Below are 24,052 nucleotides of genomic sequence, written 5' to 3' on the forward strand. Positions count from 1 at the left end.
TACTCAGGAGGCTGGGGCAGGAGGACCATTTGAGCCCAGGAGTCTGAGGTTGCAGTGAGCTGTGATGATGCCACTGCACTCCGGCCTGGGCGACAGAGCCAGACCCTGTCTCAAAAAAAAAAAAAAAAGAGAGAGAAAGAATACTATTTCATGACATGTGAAAATGACATGAAATTCACATTCAGCATTTATAAATATAAATTTTTTGGAACACAGTCCTGCAGAGTTGAGTCACTGCCACGGAATGGACGGCCTGAAGAGCTAAAATATTGACTGGCCCTTTAAGAACAGGAGTGCTGACCCCTACCCTGGAGGAGGCGAGCCCCGCCTACCCCACTGCACAGCCCGTGCCCCTCTGGCCCAATGCCTCCTCCAGCCACCGCAGCCCCGCACCCACGTGGCCTGCCCACCGCGTCCCTGGAGGCTCTCGGACACGCACTTCCTGTCGAACTCCTTGTACGCGCTCTGCAGCCAGCTCAGGGACGGCTTGTTCCGGCTGTTCAGCCCGTAGTGGAAGTAGACGATGGTGTAATCGTTCTCCACGTACTGGTCCAGCGTGTACTTCAAATACCTGGGCCAAAACACAAGATTCGGTTACGAAAATCACCCACTTACTGTCGAAACCAGACATGCTTCCCAAACAGATTCTCCCTCTGGAGGGAGCACGGCCCTGCCGACACCCTGACTTTGGGTTTCTGTCCTCCAGAACCGTGACAGAAGGAATCTCTGTGCACCGTTACCGGGGCCCCGGGGACCCGGACAGAGGGTGAGCTGGGATTTGAGCCCAGGACTGTCTCTCTGTGCACTGTTACCAGAGCCCCAGGGACCCGGACAGAGGGTGACTGGGATGGGAGCCCAGGACTGTCTGCCGGCACAGCCCTCGCCCTGCACCCAACCCACAGGCGCTTCCTCCGCACCGTTCTGCTTTCCAGATCAGCTCCCCCAGTGTCTGGCTGCTCATTGCAAAGGCAGAGCCCGACTCTGCTCTGCGCCTGTCACCTGACCACCTCCTGTGGTGTCAGCGCTACCCATTTCCCACTGCCCACGTTCCATCCTCCCTGCCACGCCTGGGAAGCGCTGTCTGAATGTCACACCCACGGGAGAGGGCTCGCCCAGCCACCTGCAGGAGGACGGGCTGCAGAAGGACCACCCTACCCCTGCACCACCCTGCTGGCCGGGGGCTCTGACGCTGAGATCCCTCACACCAGGGTGCCCTGTGTCGTCACCTGGAGGACAGCCTGTAATGAATCCGGCCAGGAGCTCTCCCAGGAAGGCAGGCCTGGCTGCTCTGAGGCTGCGGCTGGGGGCCCCTGTGGTCAGCAGAAAACCCCGGCAGCCTCTGCCCACCTGTAGGTGCCCGGCTGGTCTCACCCCGCTCAGAACCCGGCTCCTCCTTGGCCGAACAGCATCAGGGCACCCCGTCAAGAGCCCAAACGCTCTGAACTGCAGGCCTCACGCGTGCTTTACTCACTTAATTCTCCCAGGGACCCTGTGAGGCAGGTACTATTGTCCCCATTTTACAGACAAGTCAACGGAGGCCAGCTGAGGTGGTGAACTGAGTAAGGGGCAGAGCCAGGATCTAACAGAGCAGTCTGGCTCCGAAGTCCACACTGTCCTGCCTTCCCAGAGCCGTGCACTGCCACCTACGCCTGCTCCCATCCTGTCACCTGCCCTGATGTACAAAAGTGATGCTGATCTGACCTCACGAAGCACTGGGTTCCGCTCGCCTGTCGTAGGTGCAACCTCAACACCTGTCCCCCTGCGGCGCGCTGTCTCAAATGCCATTTGGGCTAAGCCACCGCACTTCCTCAAGTCACCCTCCCGGAACCCAGGTCACAGCCTGGGTGCAAGCGTCTCTGAGCCACGGAGAACTCGTCACTTCTAAGGATGGTCACTTTGCATTTCTCAAATGACTCTTTTCAAGAAAGGGGAAATCAGGGCAATGTCTTCGCCCAGCTCATTTGTCCACTCGGGACACTGCTGGGGACAACATCGAACCGGTGCCTCCCACAGCGCAGGTGCTCGATAAATGCCGCTGAGCCACCGACAACAGCAGCGGCAGGCCCCGGACTCTTGTCCTGGGTTTGACTAGTGTCCCCCAAGTCCCTGCAGAGCCCATATTTAGAAACAGGGTCTCTGCTGATGCAATTAGTTAAGATGAGATCACACAGGACTAGCGTAGCCCCAAGTCCAAGGGCTGGTGTCCTTCCAAGAGGAGGAGGAGACAAAGGGAAAAAGGCCGTGTGGAGTCAGAGGCAGAGATGGGGTGACAGGGCCACAAGCCGAAATGCCTGGGGCCACCTGGAGCTAGAAGAGGCAGGAAGGACCCTGTCCTGGAGCCTTGGGGCTGGGGCGAGGGGCACAGCCCTGCCCACACCTCGGTCCGCACTGCTGACCTCCGGCACCGTGGGGAGCACACGTCTATCATTTTAAGCTGCCAAGCGTGTGGCTGTTTGTCGTGGCACCACAGAAAACTCGCACAGCTCTGGAAGGCGTTCCTGGAGGGAGGCCCAGGGAGGCCTCAAGGAGCAGCGTGTGTGGGAGGCCTGGCGGTCTGCAGCCACCTCTTCTGGGGGCCGGGCTCACGCCCAGGGGCAGGGGACTGTCCCCGACTCTGGAGGGAGGCACCCACAGCCCCAGCAGCTGAGAGAAAAACAAACCCAGCTCTACCCTGTGCTGCTGGCAACGGCCACGTGGCCTGGTGACCGGGAGTGTCCTCAGATGGCCTCACGTGGCCAGGGGCCCCAGGTGAGAGGAGGTGACTAGGGTGGGGTGGACGGAGGGACAGAGACGGCAGAGACAGAAGTCCGGGAAACTTACTCCAGCAAGCGCTGGTGGTTGAGCTCGTGGGAGGGAGGCATCCGGCAGCAGCTGAAAGTGACAACTCGTCTTCCAAAGCAGTCGTCCCCTGGAGGAGCAGACACAGGGTGAGCCTCTGTGCCACCTTCTCTGGAGAACCCCCAGGCACCTAACGAAAAGCAGCCTCCTCGCCAGCCCTGCCCGAGCCGGGAGGCACCTGCGGCCGGCATTCTCCAAAGGTGACACCGGCGGTGTACCCACAACACGCCACTTTGCACACGCTGCCAAGTTCATCCCGGGTTCACCTTCAGGCCCGGCCCACCTTACAGATGGAACACGGAGCCCGGCAGGGTTAAGTCACCAGTGCAAAGCCACACAGCTGATGACAACACCGAGGATTTAAATCTGAACACGTCTGACTTCAAAGGCAGCGTCTGGCCACTCTGCACCCCTCCCCCAGGCCCCCTCTAGAACCATGGGCCCTGGAGGAGACCAGGGTGGCTTGGGGGACGTTGACTCCTGGGCACGACCTCACATGTGGGGTTCGAGAGCTCTCTCAGCGGTGCCGACGCCCGGTCCTGCCTCCATCACGGCCCAGGTCACCCTGTGCTGTGATTGTCTCTGGACGCATCTGTGCCCACCCGGGACAGCTGGGGGGAAGGGGTCCTCCTTGAGGGCTGGGACCGGGTCTGATCACCTGTGTCCCCAGAACCCGGGCTCAGGGCCAGGCACACAGCAGGTGCTTAGCAGGATAAAAACCAGAACAGCTTCTTTCTGGCTGCAAGGACCCTCCGCACAGATGCCGTCCCCTCTTCTTCCAGCGCCCCTGCACTCTACCCCCCCTGCGGCCAGAAAGCTGTCAGGAGACCCCCAGCCCACGTCTGCCTCCTCTCCTTGCCCAGGGCCCTGAGAGAGGACCCCCAGCGCACAGGATGCCCCAGGGAAGGCTGTGGCAGTGACTAAAGCCACATGTGGGGACCAGGCAGCCAATGTTGCGTCCAGCCCCCACCTCCTGGATTCTCAGAGCTGCCTTATCTCGTAGCCAGGGCTGGGGACACAGGGACCAGGCAGCTATCCCACTTCCCAGCACTCCCAGCTTCCTATGACAATTGAACACACAAGGACACAAGTAAGTTCAACTCTCGACACTGCCAAGGCGACAACAGACACAGAGAGAGATGCCGGGCGGCAGAGAGGGAGCCCAGCAGCACACTGGGCCCCTCGTCAGGGGAACAATGGGGAACACCCAGGTCCCCTCCCCGCTGGCCCACAAGCCCGTAGCCTGGCCCCCACCAGCCTCTGCTCCTCCCTGGGTCCCAGCCCAGTGGATCCCTTCCTTTCTTGGAAGGCATCTCCCTGGCCCGAGCCGTTCCACCTGGACTGTCCCCGCCTCTGCCGAGGGCGGTGCAAAGGGGCCAAGGCCCTGGTGTCTGTGGGGGTCTTCGTCTCCCAGGGGGCCTGAGGCACCCAGGTGGGGTCTGGGGACAGGACACATGGAGCAGGAATGAGCCCCTCGGTGCAGCCCGTAGCACACGCCCTCTTCCTGTCCTCACACGGGAGGGACGAGCCCCACCCGCTCCCTCCAGCCCGGGGTGCTCACCGTGCATGGCATTTAAATTTAAATTAACTCAAATAAGGCTAAAAATTCAGCCCCTCAGTGCCACATCTCAGGCGTTCGGTAGTCTCCCCTGGCCAGACTGCGCTGGGACACCCCCACCACACGGAAGTTCTGTCCGACAGCGCTGACCTTGAGGGTGGACCTCAGGGACGGGCCCGAGGGCGGCTCAGCCTGCCTCTAACCTGGGGTCATGGGCTGAATGGTGCCCACCCCCCAAAAAAAACTCACACCCACTTGGATTGTGATCTTATTTGGAAACAGGGTTATTGCAGATCTAATTAGTTAAGGGTCCAGATAAGACCATCCTGGATTCAGGGTGGGCTCCAAATCCAACGACTAATGTCTTCGAAAGAGACAGGAGCAGGGATCTGAGAACAGATGCTCAAGGGAAGGTGGCCACGTGACAGAGGAAGCAGAGGTTGCAGCCACAAGCCACAAGCCGGGAACACCAAGGACGGCCGCAGCCACTGGAAGCTGGGGGAGGCGTGGCGTGCCATCTCCCTCGGAACCACCCTGCCGACACCTTGCTTGCAGACTTAGGGCCTCCACAACTGTGCAAGAACACACGTGTGTTGTTTGTGCACTTTGTTAGAGCAGCCCCAGGAGACTGACACACCTGGACGAGGGCTCCTTGCTGCCCACCCGGACACCCGGCTCTAGACGGGGCAGGTGCCCAGACTCAGCCAGGAGCCGTCAGGTGTGTCAGCCTGCACGTCTCCCCAGACGCAGGATCCTGGGCTGCGGCCAAATGCCACCATGAGTGGCTCCCTGCTGTCCTTAGGAGAAAGTCCCAGCTGCTCACCCAGCACACTGAAGCCCTGGCCTCCTCTCCTCTCACCCCTGCAAGCCACGCCCACTGCCCTGGACTGTTCCAGACCTCTCGTGCCACCTTCTCTCTGCCTCTTGTATCCACGTGCTATTCCCCAGCCCCCACCACATCCTCCCACCCCCTTCGCCCAACCCCAACCATCCTCCCGGCTCAGCTCACCTGCCTAAGTACCCAGAGAGGCTCCCTGCTCCCAGCTACGCAGACACCTACTTCCCTGGACTGAAAGGCCCCTGAGGGCAGGGACTTTGTCCTGCTCAGTCCCAAACTATGTCCAATAATCATTGATTGATCAAAGGACTGATTATAGAAAGATCATCAGGAACCTGAAGGGGGCCCTTCTAGAAACGTACATGACTTCAAACTCACTTTTCTTGTTAGTATTTACGTCTGTTCTCAGAGTGTGTCCTTGAAATGAGAAAGGACAGCAGAGCTTTCTCACCCCCAAAGCTCTAGAAAGGTCATGGATTAAGACTGCACACATGCAGGCATGCATATGCATGTACATGTGCATGAACACACGCATAAACACGGGGGCACACATACACATGCAGGCACACGCAGACTTGCACACACAGTGTGAGCTCTCTGATGTCCTCGCCCGGCTGCCTGCCCAGGGAGCTGCTTTTTATTTAGGACACGCATCTGATTCTTCCCAGGAGCCTGGCAGCCGCTCTGATGATCAGAATTCTAGAGTAATTTCACAGTTTCCAAATACAGCATCCTTCTCGTTGCACAGGTTCCTTAGGAATTCTGGGCATGCTTTCCGTTTGTTTAGGAAGCTCCTATTTGAAACGCTTGCACTTGAACCCACACATTTATTTGCTTCCCTTGCCAAATGGGAGTTTGGGGGCACAAAACCTTCGATGGCTGTGCCTGAAAGTACAGATTGTTTTCCAGACCGTTTCTACATCGTGGTGGTGAGGGTTCCATGGCTGACCTTGGCCCCGGTGGGACGAAGGGGAGAAGAACAACTTTGCTTCTAAAGCTACGAATCATTTATGCAGCGACTGAAGAAACAAGGAACTAAATGCCTCTAGGGCTGGAAGAGAAAGTTCACATCAGCATCAAAAGGTCAAAAGAATGGAGCCATCGCCGGAACGAGAGCAAGCGCAGAAGTCTGAGGCCTTCCACACTGCCAGCTGCCTGGACGCGGACTCCCCGGAACATTCGGCACCCCACTTGTTCAGCTGCCAGCGCTGCATCTGAGCTAATGCCATCCGCCAGCATGAGTGAACACCCCTTCCCGTGCCCCGGGAACACAGGCCAGCGTATCGAAAACAGACTTCAAAATGATGTGACATGGAAGGAAATGAAAACTATCAATAAAATGCAAATTCTGCGAGGCATCAGATTAATTCACGACCCCTATTCCTCCCCTTGCTGTTTCAACGAAGGCCACACCATTCGCTGTCCCTGGGCAGGAGAAGCCCAGTTTACGAATGAGGAAGTGGTTCCCAGAACTGTTACCCGACTCTCGAGCCACTGATCTCATCTTCTCTGGTGAATTAAAACGCAAAACAAAGGCAATGGCAGTCTACCCGGAGGGGTTCGGGAGTGCGTCTGCTTTGGTTTTTGGCTTTTGTTTGAAGGCTGCCAACCGCTTTTGCAGAAGTGGAAGGAGTTTGACTGTGTCCTGCAGGAAAGCCCAGTGGGGTCAATGGGTCGTGCAGGAAGATTTGGACAGGAGGGAGTGGCCGCGTGTCTGGCAGGACCAGATCCGGTGTGTCCTTCTCTTTGTTCCCCCAACACTCCCCCTAGCTGCGAGATTCCACCTCCTCTGCTCAGGCCCTCAGATCTGGAACCTTCCATCTCCCCATTCTGCTTCCTACCACCCGACTATCTCCACTCTGAGCGCTCAGCCTTAGATCCAGGCCCCAAAACACACACTTAGTGCCACAACTGCCATTTCTTAAAATACTAAAGTCAACTTTATTTACAAAACACTACTCTCAGGCCAGGCACGGTGGCTCACGCCTGTAACCCTAACACTCTGGGAGGCCGAGGTGGGAGGATCAGGAGTTCCAGACCAGCATGAGCAAGAGTAAGACCCCATCTCTACTAAAAATAGAAAAATTAGCCAGGCATGGTGGCACAAGCCTGTAGTCCCAGCTCCTTGGGAGGCTGAGGCAGGAGGATTGCTTGAGCCCAGGAGTTTGAGGTTGCAGTGAGCTGTGATGATGCCACTGCACTCTAGCCAGAGCGATAGAGCAAGACTCTGTCTCCAAAAAAAAAAAAAGAAAGAAAGAAAGAAAGAAAGAAAGAAAAATTTTCAAAAGGCTCAATGATAAGCTGTTTATAAGAGATATACTTGATGTGCAGAGACTCAGGTTGAAAGGAAAAGGACAAAAGAGACACGCCCTACCAACATCAGTGCCACGGCTGTTGTGGTTATATTAATTTCAAAAAAACTGGAATAAGACAAAGAGTGTTATTAGACATAAAGAAGGCTACTTAATAACCATAAAAAGGTAAATACATCAAGAAGACGTAATAATCCTAATTATATATGCTCCTAGGAACAAGGCATCAAAACATACCAAGCAGAGACGGACAGAACTAAGCAGAGAAATTTACAAAGTCCAATGTGGGGAGCTTTGAACACTGCTCTGTCAGTATTTGATAGGAGTAGACAGAAATATTAGTAAGGATATAGACAATCTGAACAACCCAATTATTAACCAACCTAACTGAAATACATAGAACACTCTACCCAGTAATGCATAACATATTCTTTACAAGCACATACAAGGCTATTGGTTCTCTAACTTTGAGGTCTCAGAACCCATTAATATTCTTAAGGACTTCAAAGAACTCTTTTTTTTTTTTTTTTTTTTGAGACAGGGTCTTGCTCTGTTGCCCAGGCTAGAGTGCCGTGGCATCAGCCTACCTCACAGCAACCTCAAACTCCTGGGCTCAAGCCATCCTCCTGCCTCAGCCTCCCCAGGAGCTGGGACCATAGGCAAGAGCTACCATGCCTGGCTAATTTTTCTATTTTTAGTAGAGATAGGGTCTCACTCTTGCTCATGCTGGTCTCAAACTCCTGACCTCAAGCAACTGTCCCACCTCAGCCTCCCAGAGTGCTAGGATTACAGGTGTGAGCCACCGCACCCAGCCCAAAGGGCTTTTTTGGCGAGGGGGAGTGGCCGGCGGATCCATGTGGGTGATATTTACAGATATTTACCATATTAGAAAACTAAAATAGAAAATTCAAAAATATTTAAAAATAATAATCCCATTACAGGTTAACACAAATAACATTTGTTATGTCTTATGAAAAATAACTATATTTCCTGCCTTCTTTTTGTTGGCACCTGACCCGTGGATCCACGTTCCCCACTGGGTCCTGCATCCTTCTACCTAAACCCTAAATGTATTCTAAAAAAGGACATCTGGGGCTTCAAATGACAGGGTGCCCGTCAAACCCCTGCCCCTCGGTGTTCCTCCTGTACTCGGCGTGCACTGAAATATGTACTGTGCACATTTCGGGGGTCTTCAACGGTTCGAGAACTGTGCCTCTTTTGTCCACTGTCTGGACAAGGTTCCAGGCTCCTCAGAGGTGACAGCTAATGGTTGTGGAGCTCGGTGTAGGGGACACAGAGGTGAGGGGCAGAGTCACCGCCCACGAGAGACGTGCAGGCGGAGGGCCTGATCCACACTGAAGCGATGCAGTATGTTCCGCTCTGCCTGATGCTGCGAGGGGCCGCTCGTCTTCCAAGTGTTTGCAGACGTTTGTTGCTTTGGGCCCTTTATTAATAAAACAATCCGCTAAATTTCAGCCTCTGCTCTGTAAAGGCTGGCAGGACACTGCCCCGGGGCTCCTCAGAGCACATGGGTGATGCTTAGACAGGCTTGTGACTGCTTGCTCAGGACACCATCAGGCACTCTGGTTCCGACTACAGCTGTCACTCTGTGTGCACAGCCGGCTGGGCGAGGCAGCCCCTGAGGAGCCTGCCCACCGCCCCGGGGCCTGGAGGAAGGTGAGCACTGCCCCGGTCCTGGGGACTCCTCAGCTGGGGACCTACCTGCCAACTGCAGGATGCTGTGTCTGGCCACATCGTAGAATGGGTGACTTGTGCTCAGCGTGGGGTCCTGGCCAGCCATGGGTACTGCCGACGCCTTCTCGCTGCACCCAGCTCAGCTGCCTCCTCTCACTCCCCACAGCTCTACGGCAGACAAAGATGAAAGTCAGCGTGTTCTGAGTAAGGAGTGGAATGAGAGAACCTCCTGAGGTCCTTTTACAAGACAGGCACCCTGCCTCTGCTGCACACCCACTGTGCGCCTGTGTGGGCTGTGCACCCACTACGTGCCCACCCATTCCAGTACCAGAAAAATGAGACCCAGGGGTTGGATATTGTCCACGTTGACAGGAATGGAAAATCAAGCTCAGAGAGGGAGAATGACTTGCCCAAGGTCACACAGCTAATTGGTACGGGGGTGTGGACTTAACCTTGAGCCCCCAGATCCAAATTCCAACCCAGGCCCTCCCTGAAAGATGCAGACACTGGCAGCTGGCAGGGAGCCGGTGCTGCGTACAGCGCCAGGGTGGGCTGGGGCTGAGCACAGAAACGGGCAGGAAGAAAGGACCGTCTTCCAGAGTTAAATTTTAGCAGGGGAGGTTCTCTCATGCAAAACAAATCTTTTCAGCTGGAAAAATAACGAGAACTTTAAATTTCAAGGTTAGAGTAGACTTCGGTCCGAGACGTAGTGGGTTGAACTGTGTCTCTCCAAAGTTCACGTCTGCCTGGAACCTCAGGGTGAGACCCGATTTGGCAACAGGGTCTTCAGGGATGTAATTAATTAAGATGAGGTCACACTGGACTAGGGGTGGGCCCTAAATCCAATGACTATTGTCTCTATAAGAGGGGAGACAGGCCGGGCGCGGTGGCTCACGCCTGTAATCCTAGCACTCTCGGAGGCCAAGGCAGGAGGATTGCTCGAGGTCAGGAGTTCGAGAGCAGCCTGAGCAAGAGTGAGACCCCATCTCTACTAAAAAAAATAGAAAGAAATTATATGGACAACTAAAAATATATATATAGAAAAATTAGCAGGGCATGGTGGCACATGCCTATAGTCCCAGCTACTCAGGAGGCTGAGGCAGGAGGATCGCTTGAGCCCAGGAGTTGGAGGTTGCTGTGAGCAAGGCTGATGCCACAGCACTCTAGCCCGGGCAACAGAGCGAGACTCTGTCTCAAAAAAAAAAAAAAAAAAAGAAAAGAGAAGAAAAAATGCCACCATCTCCCCAGTGCCTACTCTGCCCGCCCCGGAGAGCTGGGGGGTGGGGGCAGCCCCGGAAGGAATCAAGGCTGGACGGTTTGTCCCCCTGGGCTTTGCTTCCAGACGGGAACAGTAGCAGTACCCATCTCAGGGGGTGGCCGTGAGCCTAGAGGGGACAGGGAAAGTGTCTGCTGGGAGTGGACGATGAGTCCCTTCCCTGCCCCAGCCTCCAGCACCCTCCATGGGGTCACTGCCTTTGCGTGACTCGACTGCACAGACCCAGGTCACACACTGGGCCCCCCAGGGGCAAGGGGCTGCTCCCACCTGTCTGCCCTGGCCCTGGGGCCTGGCACAGAGCGAGGACTGAGCAGCCCCAGACACGTGGCAGGGGGGCCTGGAGGGGGCCTGGTAGGGTGGGCACCAGCAGACTTGCAGGGGTGAAGAAGGGAGGCTGGGGACACACAGAGGTGACAGGGCCGTGGGGGACCCGCAGGAGCTTGGAGTGTGGAGTGCTGGACTGAGGGGCAGGATGGCAAACACCAGCAAACACCCCTTCCTGCCTGCACTGCCCACCCCAGCATGTGGCCTGCAGCGTGTGGCGTCATTAGCTCTGCTCCCACGGGGCGCTGAAGGAAGCCACTCAGCAAGTCAGCAAGTCCCCCCGAGTGCCCGGTGCCAGGAACCGCTCGCTAAGCCTCAGTAATTCAGAATAAAAGGGAAACAGAGGGAAGGCCGTTTACATTAATGAAAAATCTGAGATACGGGCGGCTGTTAAAGACACAGCGTTTTACGACTTTCAAACAGGGCAGGCGGCACTTCAGGACACGGCGCCTGCCCGAGCCGCACGGCAGACCGGGACTATCTTAATCGGCACAACAAGGCCTGATGGGGGCTCAGGAAGCCTCTGGGAATGGCTTGTTCCTGTGGCGTCTTCAGGGGACAGGGAGGTCCTTGAAATCTCAGACTAGGGCTTGGCACTTGGGACTCGAGATCGGGAGGTGACCTGCTCCTTCCTGATTTTCCACCCAGGAGCACAGGACTCACTCCGAGTGGCTATATAACATTAACATAAGTAAACTGATTAAAAATGAAATACGAGCTGTGACGAAAAAGAATTCAGGTACTAAACATTTCCCTTAAAGGAAGAGTAATGTCCCTTCCAGGTTCTGATGAGGGAAAGGCCGACCGCCACCTCTCTGCCAACCCAAGACCTCGGCCGGCCCATCCGGTACACGAAACACTGGTGCCCGGTAGCAGAAATGTTCAGAGCACTCGCTGCCCCAAGAGACCTCAGCCGCTCGGAATTTCTGTGAATATTAATACCCTCCCAAATTGTTAAGAAATACCAATAAAGAAGAAAATAGTCAAATGTCACACAGTATCTGCCACCATAAAGACACCACGTCATAAAGCCATTTTTCGGTTGGTGGATGAACACCATCATGGGACGCTCACCACCTCCCCGGGCTCAGCTCTGCTGCCAAAACATGCTCCTGGCCAAGACTGAAATCCATCCCCATCGACAGGGTCCAAGCTTCACTTTAACCCTCTAACGCTGAAAACAGCCTGGTGTGGGAGGAAAAGCACAGGATTTGGGGTACAGTGGCATAAATTTAAGTCCCTAGAGTAGAACGAGTGCAGGCCCTGCAGCCAGCTCCCCTGGATAACCTGTGGCAACTGTCTCAACCTCTCTGTGTGCCGTCTCCTAGTTTATCAAATGGGAACGGCAGCAGCCCCCTCCTCACGGGAAGGTTATGAGGACAGCCAGATAACGCGGCACATCACCCAGGGTGGGCCCCGGCACACGGTGTACACAGTAATGTCCACAACCATCATCATCATAGTATAAAAAAATGTTAATAATTCTACGTTTCATATAGTTTTGCAAATCCCATACCATCCTAGTGTCATAAAACATCTGTCTTGTGAAGCATGTTAATACTCTGGCTGACAATTAGTAAAAACTAAGCTTTAAGTGTCTAGCAGGAAAGGAAGGCACTGTGTCTATATAACAGCACTTACGTCTCAATTCACTGACCAGAACACCATAGAGTTTACAAATAAGCATCTTAAAACACAAATGCACGCCGGGCATGGTAGCTCACGCCTGTAATCCTAACACTTTGGGAGGCCCAGGTGGGAGGACTGCTTGAGGCCAGGGGTTTGAGGCTGCAGTGAGCTATGATGACATCACTGCACTCTAGCCTGGGCAACAGAGTGAGACTCTGTCTCCACAAAAACTAGAAAAAATTGGCCAGGTGTGGTAGCACATACCTGTAATCCCAGCGCTACTCAGGAGGCTGAGGCAGGAGGATCGCTGGAGCCCAACAGTTGGAGGTTGCTCTGTGCTACGCTGACACCATGGGAAAAAAAAAAGGGAATTTTCTAAACCTGAGCTACTATCATATAAAAAACCTACAATTAACGTCATACGGAATGGTGAAAGGCTGAAATGCTTTCAGAACAACGAGAGCCCCTCTCACACTTCTATTCAACACTACTGGAGGTCCCACCCACTGTAATAAGAAAAAGAAATAAAAGCCATAAAGATTGAAAAGGAAGATGGATAAAACTTTACTTAAAAACTACATTATCATCTACATAGAAAATCCTAAGGAATCTACAAAAGAACGACTAGGGCCAATACACATGGTTAGCAGGGTTGTAGGGAAAAGTCAATATATAAAATCAATTCTATTTCTATATGCAAGCAATGAACACATTGGGAATTAAAATTTAAAAATCCATTAACAATAGCACCAAAAATTACAAAATACTTAGGGATAAAACAAAAGATGTGCTTAATCTGCACATAGAAAAGTACAAAACGCTGTTGAAAAAAATTAAAGGGACCTAAATAAATGGGGAAATAAATCAAGTTCATGGATTAAAAGGCACAATATTGTTAAGATGCCAATTCTTCTCAATTCAGTCTATAAATTCAAACACAATCGCAACCAAAATCCTAGCAGGCTTTTTCACAGAAATTAATAAATTGATTCCAAAACTTATTTGGAATTTAAAGGGGCCTAGCATGGCAAAAACAACTTTTTTTAAAAAAAAAAAAAGCAAGCAAGAAGACTTTCAGATTTCAAGACCTCTCAGAAAGCTACAACACGCAGCACAGTGGTGTTGGCATGGAGACATACAGATCTCTGGGATGGAGCAGAAAGTCCAGAAATAGTCCCCCGTGCGCACGTTCCAGTGATTTGCAGGAAATGTTTCAGGCCAAGCCCGTCGGTGGCTGTGAACACTCAGGTGGAGGCTGAACAGGGCACTCACAAAAGCCCACGGCCGACCACCGCCCAGACCCCAAGCGCACGGCAGAGGGGAAAAAAACGTACCTCGAGGACAGGACCCTAGCAGTCACCAGCTCCGCCAAGGAGCAAGCCTAGAGCATCATGGCAGTGGCACAACCTGCCGTCACCTGCGTCTGATGTCCTGCAGCAGGAAGGGCATGCACCTGTGAAGAACTCGGGCCCAAAAGGTTTAACCTGAATCTAATTAAGCCTCCGTGGCTAGTGTTCGGTTTAGAGGAAATGCCCCTAGGATCCAAGAACGAGAGATGTGACACCCCAGGGGGGAAATGAGACAAATCTAGACCGAGAGACATTCTACAAGACAACTGGCCTGGTCTCTGTAAAAGTTGATGCCATTTTTAAAAAAGGAGCAGAAGGCGGGTGGCCTTTAGACTGAAAGACGCCAAAGAGACACAGTCAAGAGCAGTATGCATAAGACAGCCATGCAAACGTCCCGGGGACAGTGGGGAATCTGGATGTGGTCCCAACAGGTGACGATGTTAAGGAATTACTATTCATTTTCTTAGGTGTGAAAATGGTATCGGGTTATACATGAGAATGCCGTTATGTTCAGGAGACATATGCTAAAATATTCGGCAGGGAATGCCAGGCGTCTGCCACTTACCTCCAGTGGTTCAGCTAAAGGAGGGAGGGACACAGGGAGGGGGGGAAGTGGGGAGAGAGGGGGAGAGAGGCGTCCCTAATGAATGATAGTGATTTCTGAATCAAGGTAAGGAGTATATGTGTGCTCTCAGTAATATTTCCTAAATGTTTCTGTAGTCTGCACAATTTTCATAACAGTAGTGGTTGAAGGAGGGAGAGGAGGAAGGAAGGAAGAAGAGGAGGAAGGGAGGCAGGAAGCCCTGGCACAGCTCCATCACCCGATAAAGTCCAACTTCCCCATTTATCAGAGAACAAAACTGAGGTCAGTGCAGGGCAGACACTTGCTCAAGGCCACACAGCAAATCAGCCCAGGACGCCCCGACTGCTCCCATCTCTTTTCATTTTCTTGTCCTAGACACAGGTAAGCCCAGGTTTTTCCGCTTTCAGAGCCAAATAGTTTTCACTGGTTTCAGCTGGCCTCCTCCCTCCACCTCCTGCTGTGCGCCCCAACCCCGCACTCCCTGAAGCCCCTGCCACCTGCTCCCTTGGGTTGGACTCTGCTGCCAGGCTGCTGTGTGGCCTTGGCCAAGGGCTGTGCCCTCTCTGGGCTGTCTGGGCCAGGAGGAGCCCACGACAGGGGAGAGTGGGGAGGGGGTGGGCAAGAGCCGCGGAGGGCACCCTGGGGCAGAGGCCCCGGGAGGACAGGCAGCCGAGGTCTCGGGGCAGCACATGCACACACAACACGCCTTCTCATTTCACACGCGCACATACACGAACTTACGCGTACACACATGTCCCGGCTCCTCCGTGCCTGCCGTTCTGGGCCCTCATCTGACACTCCTTCCTACCCCAGTGTAGATGCTTCCAGACTTGACCTCCAACAACCCACTACACTGCACACCAGGGACAGGCCCTGCCACCACCCACCCCCAAGTCTCCAGCAGGCCGCGTCTGCCTGTGTTTTTCCACAGTCACCTGATCTGGAGACCACACCACGGCTTCTGAGGGCAATGGAGGCAGAAGGGTGGGGGCACTGAGCCAGCTGGAGGGGCCCCAGCACGGACTGAGGATCGGGTTCGCCTCCTGGCAGGGTGCAGGGCGCCGAGCACCTGCAGGGGAGGCCCAGTGTGCCCACCTGGCCCTAGGCAGGAACCCAGTGCCTTGGGGGCAGCTCGCTGGGGACCTGGGAGGGGCATGGGGGCGACACCCAGGCTGGGACCCTGTACCCACACCCCACGGGGAGCCACCCTGCCTGCTGTGAAAGTGAGAAGAGGAACCCAATTGTCTACACCCACAGCTGAGGATGTGGCCCTAGGTGGCAGTCAGGACAGAGCCCACACAGGAAGCCCGGCCAGGGGGGATCTTGCCACACGTCGGTCACTTGTCCCTCCGCTGCCCAGCAAGCCCTGGCACAGGAGGGATGAGGGTTGCTCCTGCCCTCAGGGGGCACCTAGGCCTGCGGGGACTCCCCGTCACCCTGTTCCACGTGAGCCTCCCAAAGCTTGATGGGGGGAGAAAGGACAAGTTCCAGCCAGGCCAGGCCGCCCTGTGCCCACTCCCAGCTCCGGACACCCCTGCAGCCTCCCCGGAGCCCCCAGAGTCCTGAGTGAGCCCCTTTTGTGGGCTGGCCTGGAACTCCGGCCCTCACCGACGACATAGCCTCAGTCATAAACCTGGCACAAGCCAAACAGGCTAGAAGCAAACTTCTGGGGGCACCAGGTCCCACCAAGACACGTCACCCTCCCTGAAAATGCAGAGGCACCGCCTGTCCCAGGGGAGGGAGCAGGTCTGGAGCGTTCTTCCTTCAGAGCCCGGCGGGAGACACCAGGGTGAACCACCAAAACGGACCCCCAGTCCTCTTCCTCCTCTGCCCCTGGGGAAAGGCCTCCCAGCCACAGGCAAACCCACTGGCAGCCTGAAGGGCCCAGGTGAGGCCCTGGGGGTCCCTGAGCCTGCTGCAGCCCCCAGGGCCACTCAGGGGCCACAGGAACGTGCTCGGAGCCCAAGGCCTATGCAGCCCGGCGGCTTTGCTTCCCTCAAGCCTCTGCTTCATCCAGATGGAACGACGTGTACTCCTGTTTTCCTTCCCAAGTTTAAAACCGTTTACTCCCATCGCCCATCTCACAAAGCGCAGACTGGATTATTTGTTTGGAAGTTTGCACGCTCAGGGTGAGCACCACACATAATCCTGGCCTCGTGTGGCACAGTCGGGGGACCTGCTGGGGTGAGCCGTGAGCCCCTCTTCCTTCTTACAGTCCTCTAGCCAAGAGCAACTCTCAACTCCCTGAGTGCGTGCATGTGTGTGTGCGCGTGCACACACACACACACACACCCCTACCTCTCCACGGCTTCGGTTTCCCGGGAGAGCCCTGACTGACACGGGTGTCTTCTACACACTCAGATTTCTCCTGTGAACTGTCAGAATCCCAGACAGAAATGACCCCAGTGAGCATCCGGTGCTGTCAACTGACTGTAGAGCAGAAAAACAGAGGCCCAGAGAGGGTGAGGGCTTGCCCAAAGCCACACAGCAAATCAGTGGTGAGCTGAATGTGGAACCGAGGTCGCCTGACTCCAGCCTAGAACGAGAATGACTCCAAATGCAGTGGGAGTGTCACAGGCGAATGCAGTGGGAGTGTCACAGGCGAATGCAATGGGAGTGTCACAGGCGAATGCAGTGGGAGTGTCACAGGCATGAAGGACCACCCGCCTTCCAGCCCACCCACCACCGCAGCTGACTGCCCACACTTCCAGGCCGTTCTTTGAGGTGTTTGTGTCCCACTGGGCCGGCCGTCTTGGCAACAGGACCCCCCCCCCCTCCTCCTCCTCCTCCTCCTCGCCAGTTGCTTGAACCATTATTTAAATCTCATCCTGCCAACCAGTTTTCCCAGCACTTCCTACCTCTCCCCACAGGGGCCCCTGGGGCCACACCAGGCACACATAGAGAGGAACACTCCCCCGGTTATCAGCTCTGATCCTTCCGAGTCAGTTTACAACTCTCCGTAGCAACGCAAAGTAATGTTGCCTGCAGACATGCAAACTCTGCCCTGCCAGGTGGAAGTTCTAGGCCTCTCCCAGCCTCCCTCCCCCCACAACACCAGATGTGCCTCCACTTGCACTTTCACTTCAGGGTCCTGCTCTGCAAACGCCACTGTCCTTCAGACTCTCTTTTCAACCACCTCCACCATCTGCCCGCTTCTCTCATGAATTAAACAAAACCTTTAACACATGTTCATATGCACATCTGCATGAGAGTCATGATCTTGCCCTTTTCTGAAAACTCTCTTTTGCTGTAACACTGCTCTGGGCACCTGGCCCCTCCCAGGCACCAACGAAGCAAAGGCATTCCTATCCCCACCTTACCAACCGAAATCAGGCTCGAGGGGGTTGAAGCCCCATAGCCTGGGATTTTAAGTCCAGTCTGACCACCTGAGGCTCTCCGGAACCCCACACTGCTCCCACCTGCCCCAGGCCCTTTGCACAGACTTGTAAGTTCTTTCTGCCCCTGTATGGTGTTTTCTTCCAGCAACACACCTGTCATTCCAACACCAGCTCCCTGACAACAGCTGGGTATCCAGCATTTCAGTCCTATTCTGATACTAACTACCGGGAGTCAGTAACCACAGACTAAGGGCTCAGTCCCACAAGACGGCTCCACTTCAGACACCAGTGCAAGTCCCAGGACCCAGGCTGGCCACGCTTCTGTCCTACTTGGCTACAGATGTGGGGGTTCCGTGACCACCCCTCATGTTCAAAATTTATTATAACTCACAGAACTCAGAAAACCACTTTATTTATAGTTATTGGTTTCTTATAAAGGATTCTGCTCAGGAACAGCCAAAGAGAAGAGATAGGAAGAGCAAATACTGGGGGGGACATGCAGAGCTTCCCCCCTCTCCAGGTGTGCCCCCCCAGCACCTCCATGTGTTCACCAACCTGGAAGCTCTCTTAACCTCCACATTTCAGAATTTTTACCCAACTTTCATTATGTATGCATGACCGATCAAATTGGTTGGTGACTGAATTCAATCTCCTATCCTTTCCCTCCCCAGAGGTGGGGGTGCTGAGAGTTCCAACCCTCCAGTCACTGTGGTAGGTTCCTCTGGCACCAGCCTCCAAGGGTCACCTCATTAGCATAAGCTCAGGTATCTTCAAAGAAGCTCCTATCACTCAGGGACTTCTAAGGGCTTCAGGAGCTCTGCCAGGAGCCAGGGACAAAGACCAAATCAAGATTTTTTGTTATACCACGGCCCCCACCTGCCGGCCAACTCTTGTCCACCCTTCAGACTCCGTTAAGAGAATTCTCCCTTCCCAATCTGGTATAAAGGAAAACGAAAACCTCAGGGCCACCCCCAACTCTATGTGAAAGGGGAGGCCCAGCCCTGAGGCTGAGGCATGCAGCGCCCCTTCCCTGGGACAGCGGCTGCTAACACTGCCCCTCAGCCAGAGCCCAGAGCAAGGGAAGCGGCCTCAGGCATCTACCATTCACAAGGAAATTGCTTGCTGGCCTCCCACAAACAAGGACATGCAGACTGTAGCTTTGGGTCTGCAGGCTAAGTCTGTCCCCTAAAACTAAAGTCTGTTCGATTCCACACCATTAATGTGGATGACAAGTTTATCTTCCCAGGTGCGGAACGGAGACAGGACAAGGTCAGTCGCTCTCCCCCCACCCAGGCACAGCCATGCGACCGACGCTTCCTTCGCTCCTTTTCTCTTCCAGCACCAACCGTGCCTTCTGTGAAACGTACATTCTAGAAGCTGGCCAAAGTCTCACAAGGACGTGACCATTCGTGTCACTGCCCACCCCTCCTTTTCTCTCCGTGTGCCTCTCTCCTTACACCGAGTCCCCAAATCCCCCTTCGGAAACAGTCACAGATGCATCTGTGGTTTGTGTTTTTCCCAGACGCATCCTCAAGCTGTGGCTTAATAAACCTCCATTGATTGAGACCTTTGCCCCCAGTCACCTATTTTGGGTTGGCACGGGAGTATGTCAGGTGATGTGCTCTTAAATTCTTGTCCCCGTCACTCATGGCTCTCAACCAGGTACGAGTACGAGTATAAGCGTATACAGCCACCCTTCAGTATCCTGAGGGGCTGGTTCTAGGACAGCCCCCGTACCAAAATCCATGAATGCTCAAGTCCCTGACATAAAACGGTGTAGAATTTGCATATAACCTACGCACACCCTCCTGTACACTTTACGTCATCTCTAGAATGTAAATAGGTGTTACAAAGTATTATTTAGGAAAAAAGTCTGTACACATTCAGCACAGACACAACCACCTATTTTTTTTTTCCAAATATTTTTGATCCATGGTTGGTTGAATCCACAGATGCTGAGGGCCGATTCGTGAACTAAAATAAAATCTGACACCTCCCCCACCACTGTGACTGAGCGGAGCCCCTCTTGGCCAAGGGGACTCCCCGCCTCCTCCCCCCACCGGAAGAAAACCTGACAGCTGAGTTGCCGGCTATCAGGACAAGGCAGAGCAGACACACCTAGTTGTGCCCTGTCCCTTTTGGACTTATTCCCTGTAACAAAATCATTACTGGCCTAAGGCCGTGTAAGACAAGGTTAAACTACTTCTGCAGGTCATCGATTTACTTAACAGATCACTTGAGTTTTGCTATATGTCTGGTGGCTTGTCTCTGATTAACAGACTTCCTTACCCTAACTTAAAACATTTCAAGCATTTAGACAAAGATTCATTTCTTTAACCGTTTACAAATCCAAGAATCTTCAAGCCCACCTACACCCTGTAATCCCCTGCTTCCAGATGTCCTACCTTTTCAGGGCAAACCTATACACTCCTTCCATGGATTCACGTGTGACTTCATGTGTAATTCCTGTCTCCCTGAAACATACAGAACCAAACTGTAACCCCACCACGGCGAGACCACCTGCTCAAGGCTTCTTGGGCGTGGCTCCGGGCCGTGGTCCCACATATTTGGCTCAGAATAAACCTTTTTAAATTTTTTCACGGGGTTTGGGTTCTTTTCCCTAGACAGACCATACGTATTTCTGTGATCCTTTGGCTGATGACACCACCGGTCTCCCTGTGCAGATAGTTTTAGTAGGACGAGCTCGTGCTGGACTTGCTCAAACTGTACCCTACTACCTAGTACAGGGCCTGGCATGTGCAGGACTTCCACACATGCCAAAACCAAGTGACAAACCGGTGGGCTTCAGAGCCCACTCCCAACCTGCCTCCCCCTCCCCTCCAGCCGAGTCTGCACACACGTCCAGACCCTCTGCCAGGGCGGCCCCTGGACACAGAGGAGCCTGCAGCCCCTCACCAGGGCCCCCGCCCAGAACGGGCGAGCCTGCAAAGTGCATGTTATGCAAAAGAGATTTCAAATCACCCAACTGTTCTATTTATAATTCACAGCAAAACGGTTTGTTGCTGTAAAAATACATTTGCACATTACACAAATAGACCCTCACAGCAATTATCTTAATGCTGTAGCTACAAATTAACACCTACTTACCTCGAGCATATTAGCACCAAATTTCATTTGAGTGGCATGTCCGACGTGCAGGGCACACAGAGGAGGGGCTCGCTGTGGCGTCTGCACAGCCTGGGCTCTCGTCTCGGAACTGGGCTCCGGGGGAGGGGGAGAGGGGTCTGACGCCATCCAGGCCTGACCCTGCAAGACCCTAGGGGACAGGGGCCTGCTCGGGCCACACCTGGCGCAGCCCCTGACGGGTGATTCCACCTGCGATGAGGGAGGCCCTCAGTTGTAACTGAGCTGGGATTCCGGGGTCCCGCAGCAACACCCACAAAGAGTAGTTTTCCCGTCTTGCTGAGACGTGAATTTGTTAATACAGACCCTCACCACCCACTCCTCATCACAGCCCCACTGAGTCCTGTGAACCAAAGTAAAATCCTACGCCCCCCACTGACTGAACGGACCCCCTCTTGGCCAAGAGGACCCAGGAGAAACCTTAACGCTGCCGCCTCATTATACCCACCGCCTTGCTGAGCGGCAGCGGGCTCTTCGCCTAAGGGCTAAGCAGAAACCGTCTCTGACCCGAGACCAGCATTCCTCCCTGATAAGGGACCACCCACCGTGGCGTGGTTTGAACTAGCCAGGGAGCACTCGGAGACGTGCAGAGAGGGTGTTCATGCCCTTGTTTCACCTTTGACACCAGAGGGCCACACATCTGAATGCAGACCCCACAAAGGGGCGTAAAGCTCAACTGTGCAGGCATGGTTTCCTGTCATAAATATCCACGACGCCTCCTATAGCTTCTTAAATACGTATATTTGGCCACCCCGCTCCGCATGCATTCCTGTTCCCAGTGTCCCTCTCCTGGCCTGTTGGAATGGCCACCCCCAGGCTGCAACCTTTTATGAGAAACAAATTTACGAACCTCATTGTTGTCTTCAGTTTCCCTGGTGAGGCAAGTGCAGACCATACTAGGTAGTGGAACCAGAAGCTACTAGAATCTGGGTATGACATTTGGGTGGGACCCCCAGAGGGGGCAGCAGCGAAGTCCAAGCAAGCTGTGACCTATGTCAAGACCTTGCCAGAGGCCACCCACAAACCCCCGGCGGCCCTGCACACTCTGAAAGAGCAAGAAGGTTCCTGCAGAGCTGCTGGGGCCACAGCCCCCTCCTGTGGTTCAGACTCAGGGCTCCTCCCACAGCCTTCCGGGTACACGAAGCCACTGCCCCCAGCATCCTTGCCACCCTGCCCACGGGCACCCAGGTGCCCATTCAGGTGCTCACTTTTCAGCTGCACGTTGCTGAGCCCCCACCTGCCAGGGCCTGCCTGATTAGCCTAAGAGTGACTCCATCTCCCATCTCAAAGGTTCGTGCAGGAGCCCAAGCCAGAGCCCAGCAGCACACGACAATTTCCTGGGCACAGGGATGGCTTCCTTCAGGCCCAGGAGGAACCAGGAAAAGCATTCCAGGAACTCCTGGGAAAGAAGATCCTTGTTCTCAGGAGAGAACGGGAGGGCTCTCTCTCCACACAGCCGTGTATGAAAACGAGGCCAGACGGCCGCAGCCAGCTTGCTGCCCCTCTGAAGATCCAGCAGCCCACAGAGGGGGCAGCGAATAGTCAAGCCCAGATCAAGCCATACCCGATCTCCATATTATCCCCAGACCTTTTCAGCTACATGGGCCAATACATCTCCCTTGATTTGGGGGCCGTGCGGAGTTGCGTTTTCTGTTAACTACAGCCAAAAGCTTCCTGATGCCCAAGTGCTGCCACCTAGCTCAGCTCCGTCACAGCTCCCATCCGTCTCTGCCATGTGTCTACGTGTCCTTGTCTGACTCATATCTCAGTCCCAGCACTCAGCCACCCCAGGGTGGCCACACGAGAGGGACTTGGGAGTGTCTGCTGAATGAGGGAACAGACAGAGGGCCCAGGACAGAGCCCGGGAGTCGAGGCCCAGCCTGGCCTGGTCCTACCTGCACTCCGGTGTCACTCCCATCTGCCTCGTTCGCTCCCTTCTCTGCCACCCCAGGCTGCTGTCCCTGAAGTGGACACAGCCGGGGCCTCTGCCATAATCTCCACCATCCACACTGGGCCCTCTCCTGTCCTCCCTAAGGAATGTTACATCTGTGTCCTCCACTCCTAAACCCGATCTCAGGCCTCTCAGAGCTCTCCCCACCTCAGGCCCACTTGACTATCCCAACCGCCTACAACTCCACACCTCCCATGACTCCACACCTCCCATGACAACCCTCTAGATGTCCAGGGCTTCCTGCCATTCTTGGAATAAAATTCAAACTTTACAGAAGCCCAAAAGACTCTGTGGCCTGGTCCTGCTGCCCCCTGGAACTCACGTCATGCCAGCGCCACCCATTCCCTCAGCTCTGCCACACAGGCCTCCGGGCTGCCCCCCAAACACATCACACCGCTCCCGCCTCAGGGCCCTTGCACGTGCTGCCGGCCCCCCCAGCTCCTGCCCCAATGTAAGTGATCCAAGGCTGGTGTCTGTTGCCATCATTGCCGAAGTGCAATTCAGGAACTCAGCCTTAATTCAAATCTACCTCCTCACGGCCTCCTCGGGAATGAAAGTGTGACTCACAGGGACCCCATAAACCCGGTTACACTTTAGCCAGGCCATGTGAAGACCTTCCTTCAATGCAGCCAAAGAAAAGTGCCACAGGTCCCAGGGGACGCTCGGGCTACCCTGTGCCTCCTTCCTGTTCAGACACCCTCTGTGACCCGTCCAGAGACACCCTCTGTACCTGAGGTGGAGGCACCTGCTCGGCACCAGCTGCTGTGAGCCAGCGGCAGGGACGAGGCATCAGCAGGGGCTGTAGGCCCAGGCCACCCCCAACACACGGTGCCACCTCAGTGAGACTGGTCCACTGCCTCATCTGTGAAATGGGCACAGCCTTCCCTACCAACACCAAGAAGCTGTGACAAACACTGAACAAAGTGACCAGTGTGACAACACAGATGCAGGGCACCGTAATTATCACGATGGACACAGAAGTTAAGTAAAATCACTCCTATGGAGGCTAAAGCCTGGAAGAGATTTAAACGACAGATTAACCAACTGTGACGCGTGGTCCTTATTTGGATCTTATTTAAGAAAAAAACCAAAACCTCAAAGAAATTATGATATTTGAGGCAATTGGGAATTTGAATACAGACTGGGCATTGGACAAAATTAAGGAATTACTGCTAATTGTTTTAAACGTGATAATGGTATTGCAGTCGTCCTAAAAA

At 54.3% G+C, this 24,052-nt stretch overlaps 1 protein-coding gene across 6 annotated transcripts in view; it reads right to left on the reverse strand.

The window, feature by feature from the left end:
* The window catches only part of ARHGAP8 (Rho GTPase activating protein 8), a 64,715-nt gene that overhangs the window by 36,596 nt on the left and 4,067 nt on the right, over positions 1 to 24,052 (reverse strand). For 3 of the 6 annotated variants that reach the window (XM_045552812.1, XM_045552813.1, XM_045552808.1), the window contains exons 2-4: positions 9,269 to 9,409; positions 2,821 to 2,908; positions 440 to 571 (exon numbers count right to left, since the gene is read on the reverse strand). In XM_045552812.1, coding sequence (XP_045408768.1) covers positions 440 to 571; positions 2,821 to 2,908; positions 9,269 to 9,347 — 299 coding nt within the window. In that variant the 5' untranslated portion in view covers positions 9,348 to 9,409. Of the gene's footprint in view, positions 1 to 439; positions 572 to 2,820; positions 2,909 to 9,268; positions 9,410 to 12,734; positions 12,814 to 13,804; positions 13,902 to 20,145; positions 20,215 to 20,848; positions 22,333 to 24,052 lie in introns of those variants that run through there. The other 3 variants (XM_045552809.1, XM_045552810.1, XM_045552811.1) reach the window with 3 other exon arrangements.

This window comes from Lemur catta, chromosome 6 (genome assembly GCF_020740605.2).
Source record: "Lemur catta isolate mLemCat1 chromosome 6, mLemCat1.pri, whole genome shotgun sequence".
NCBI classification, from domain to species: Eukaryota; Metazoa; Chordata; class Mammalia; order Primates; family Lemuridae; genus Lemur; species Lemur catta.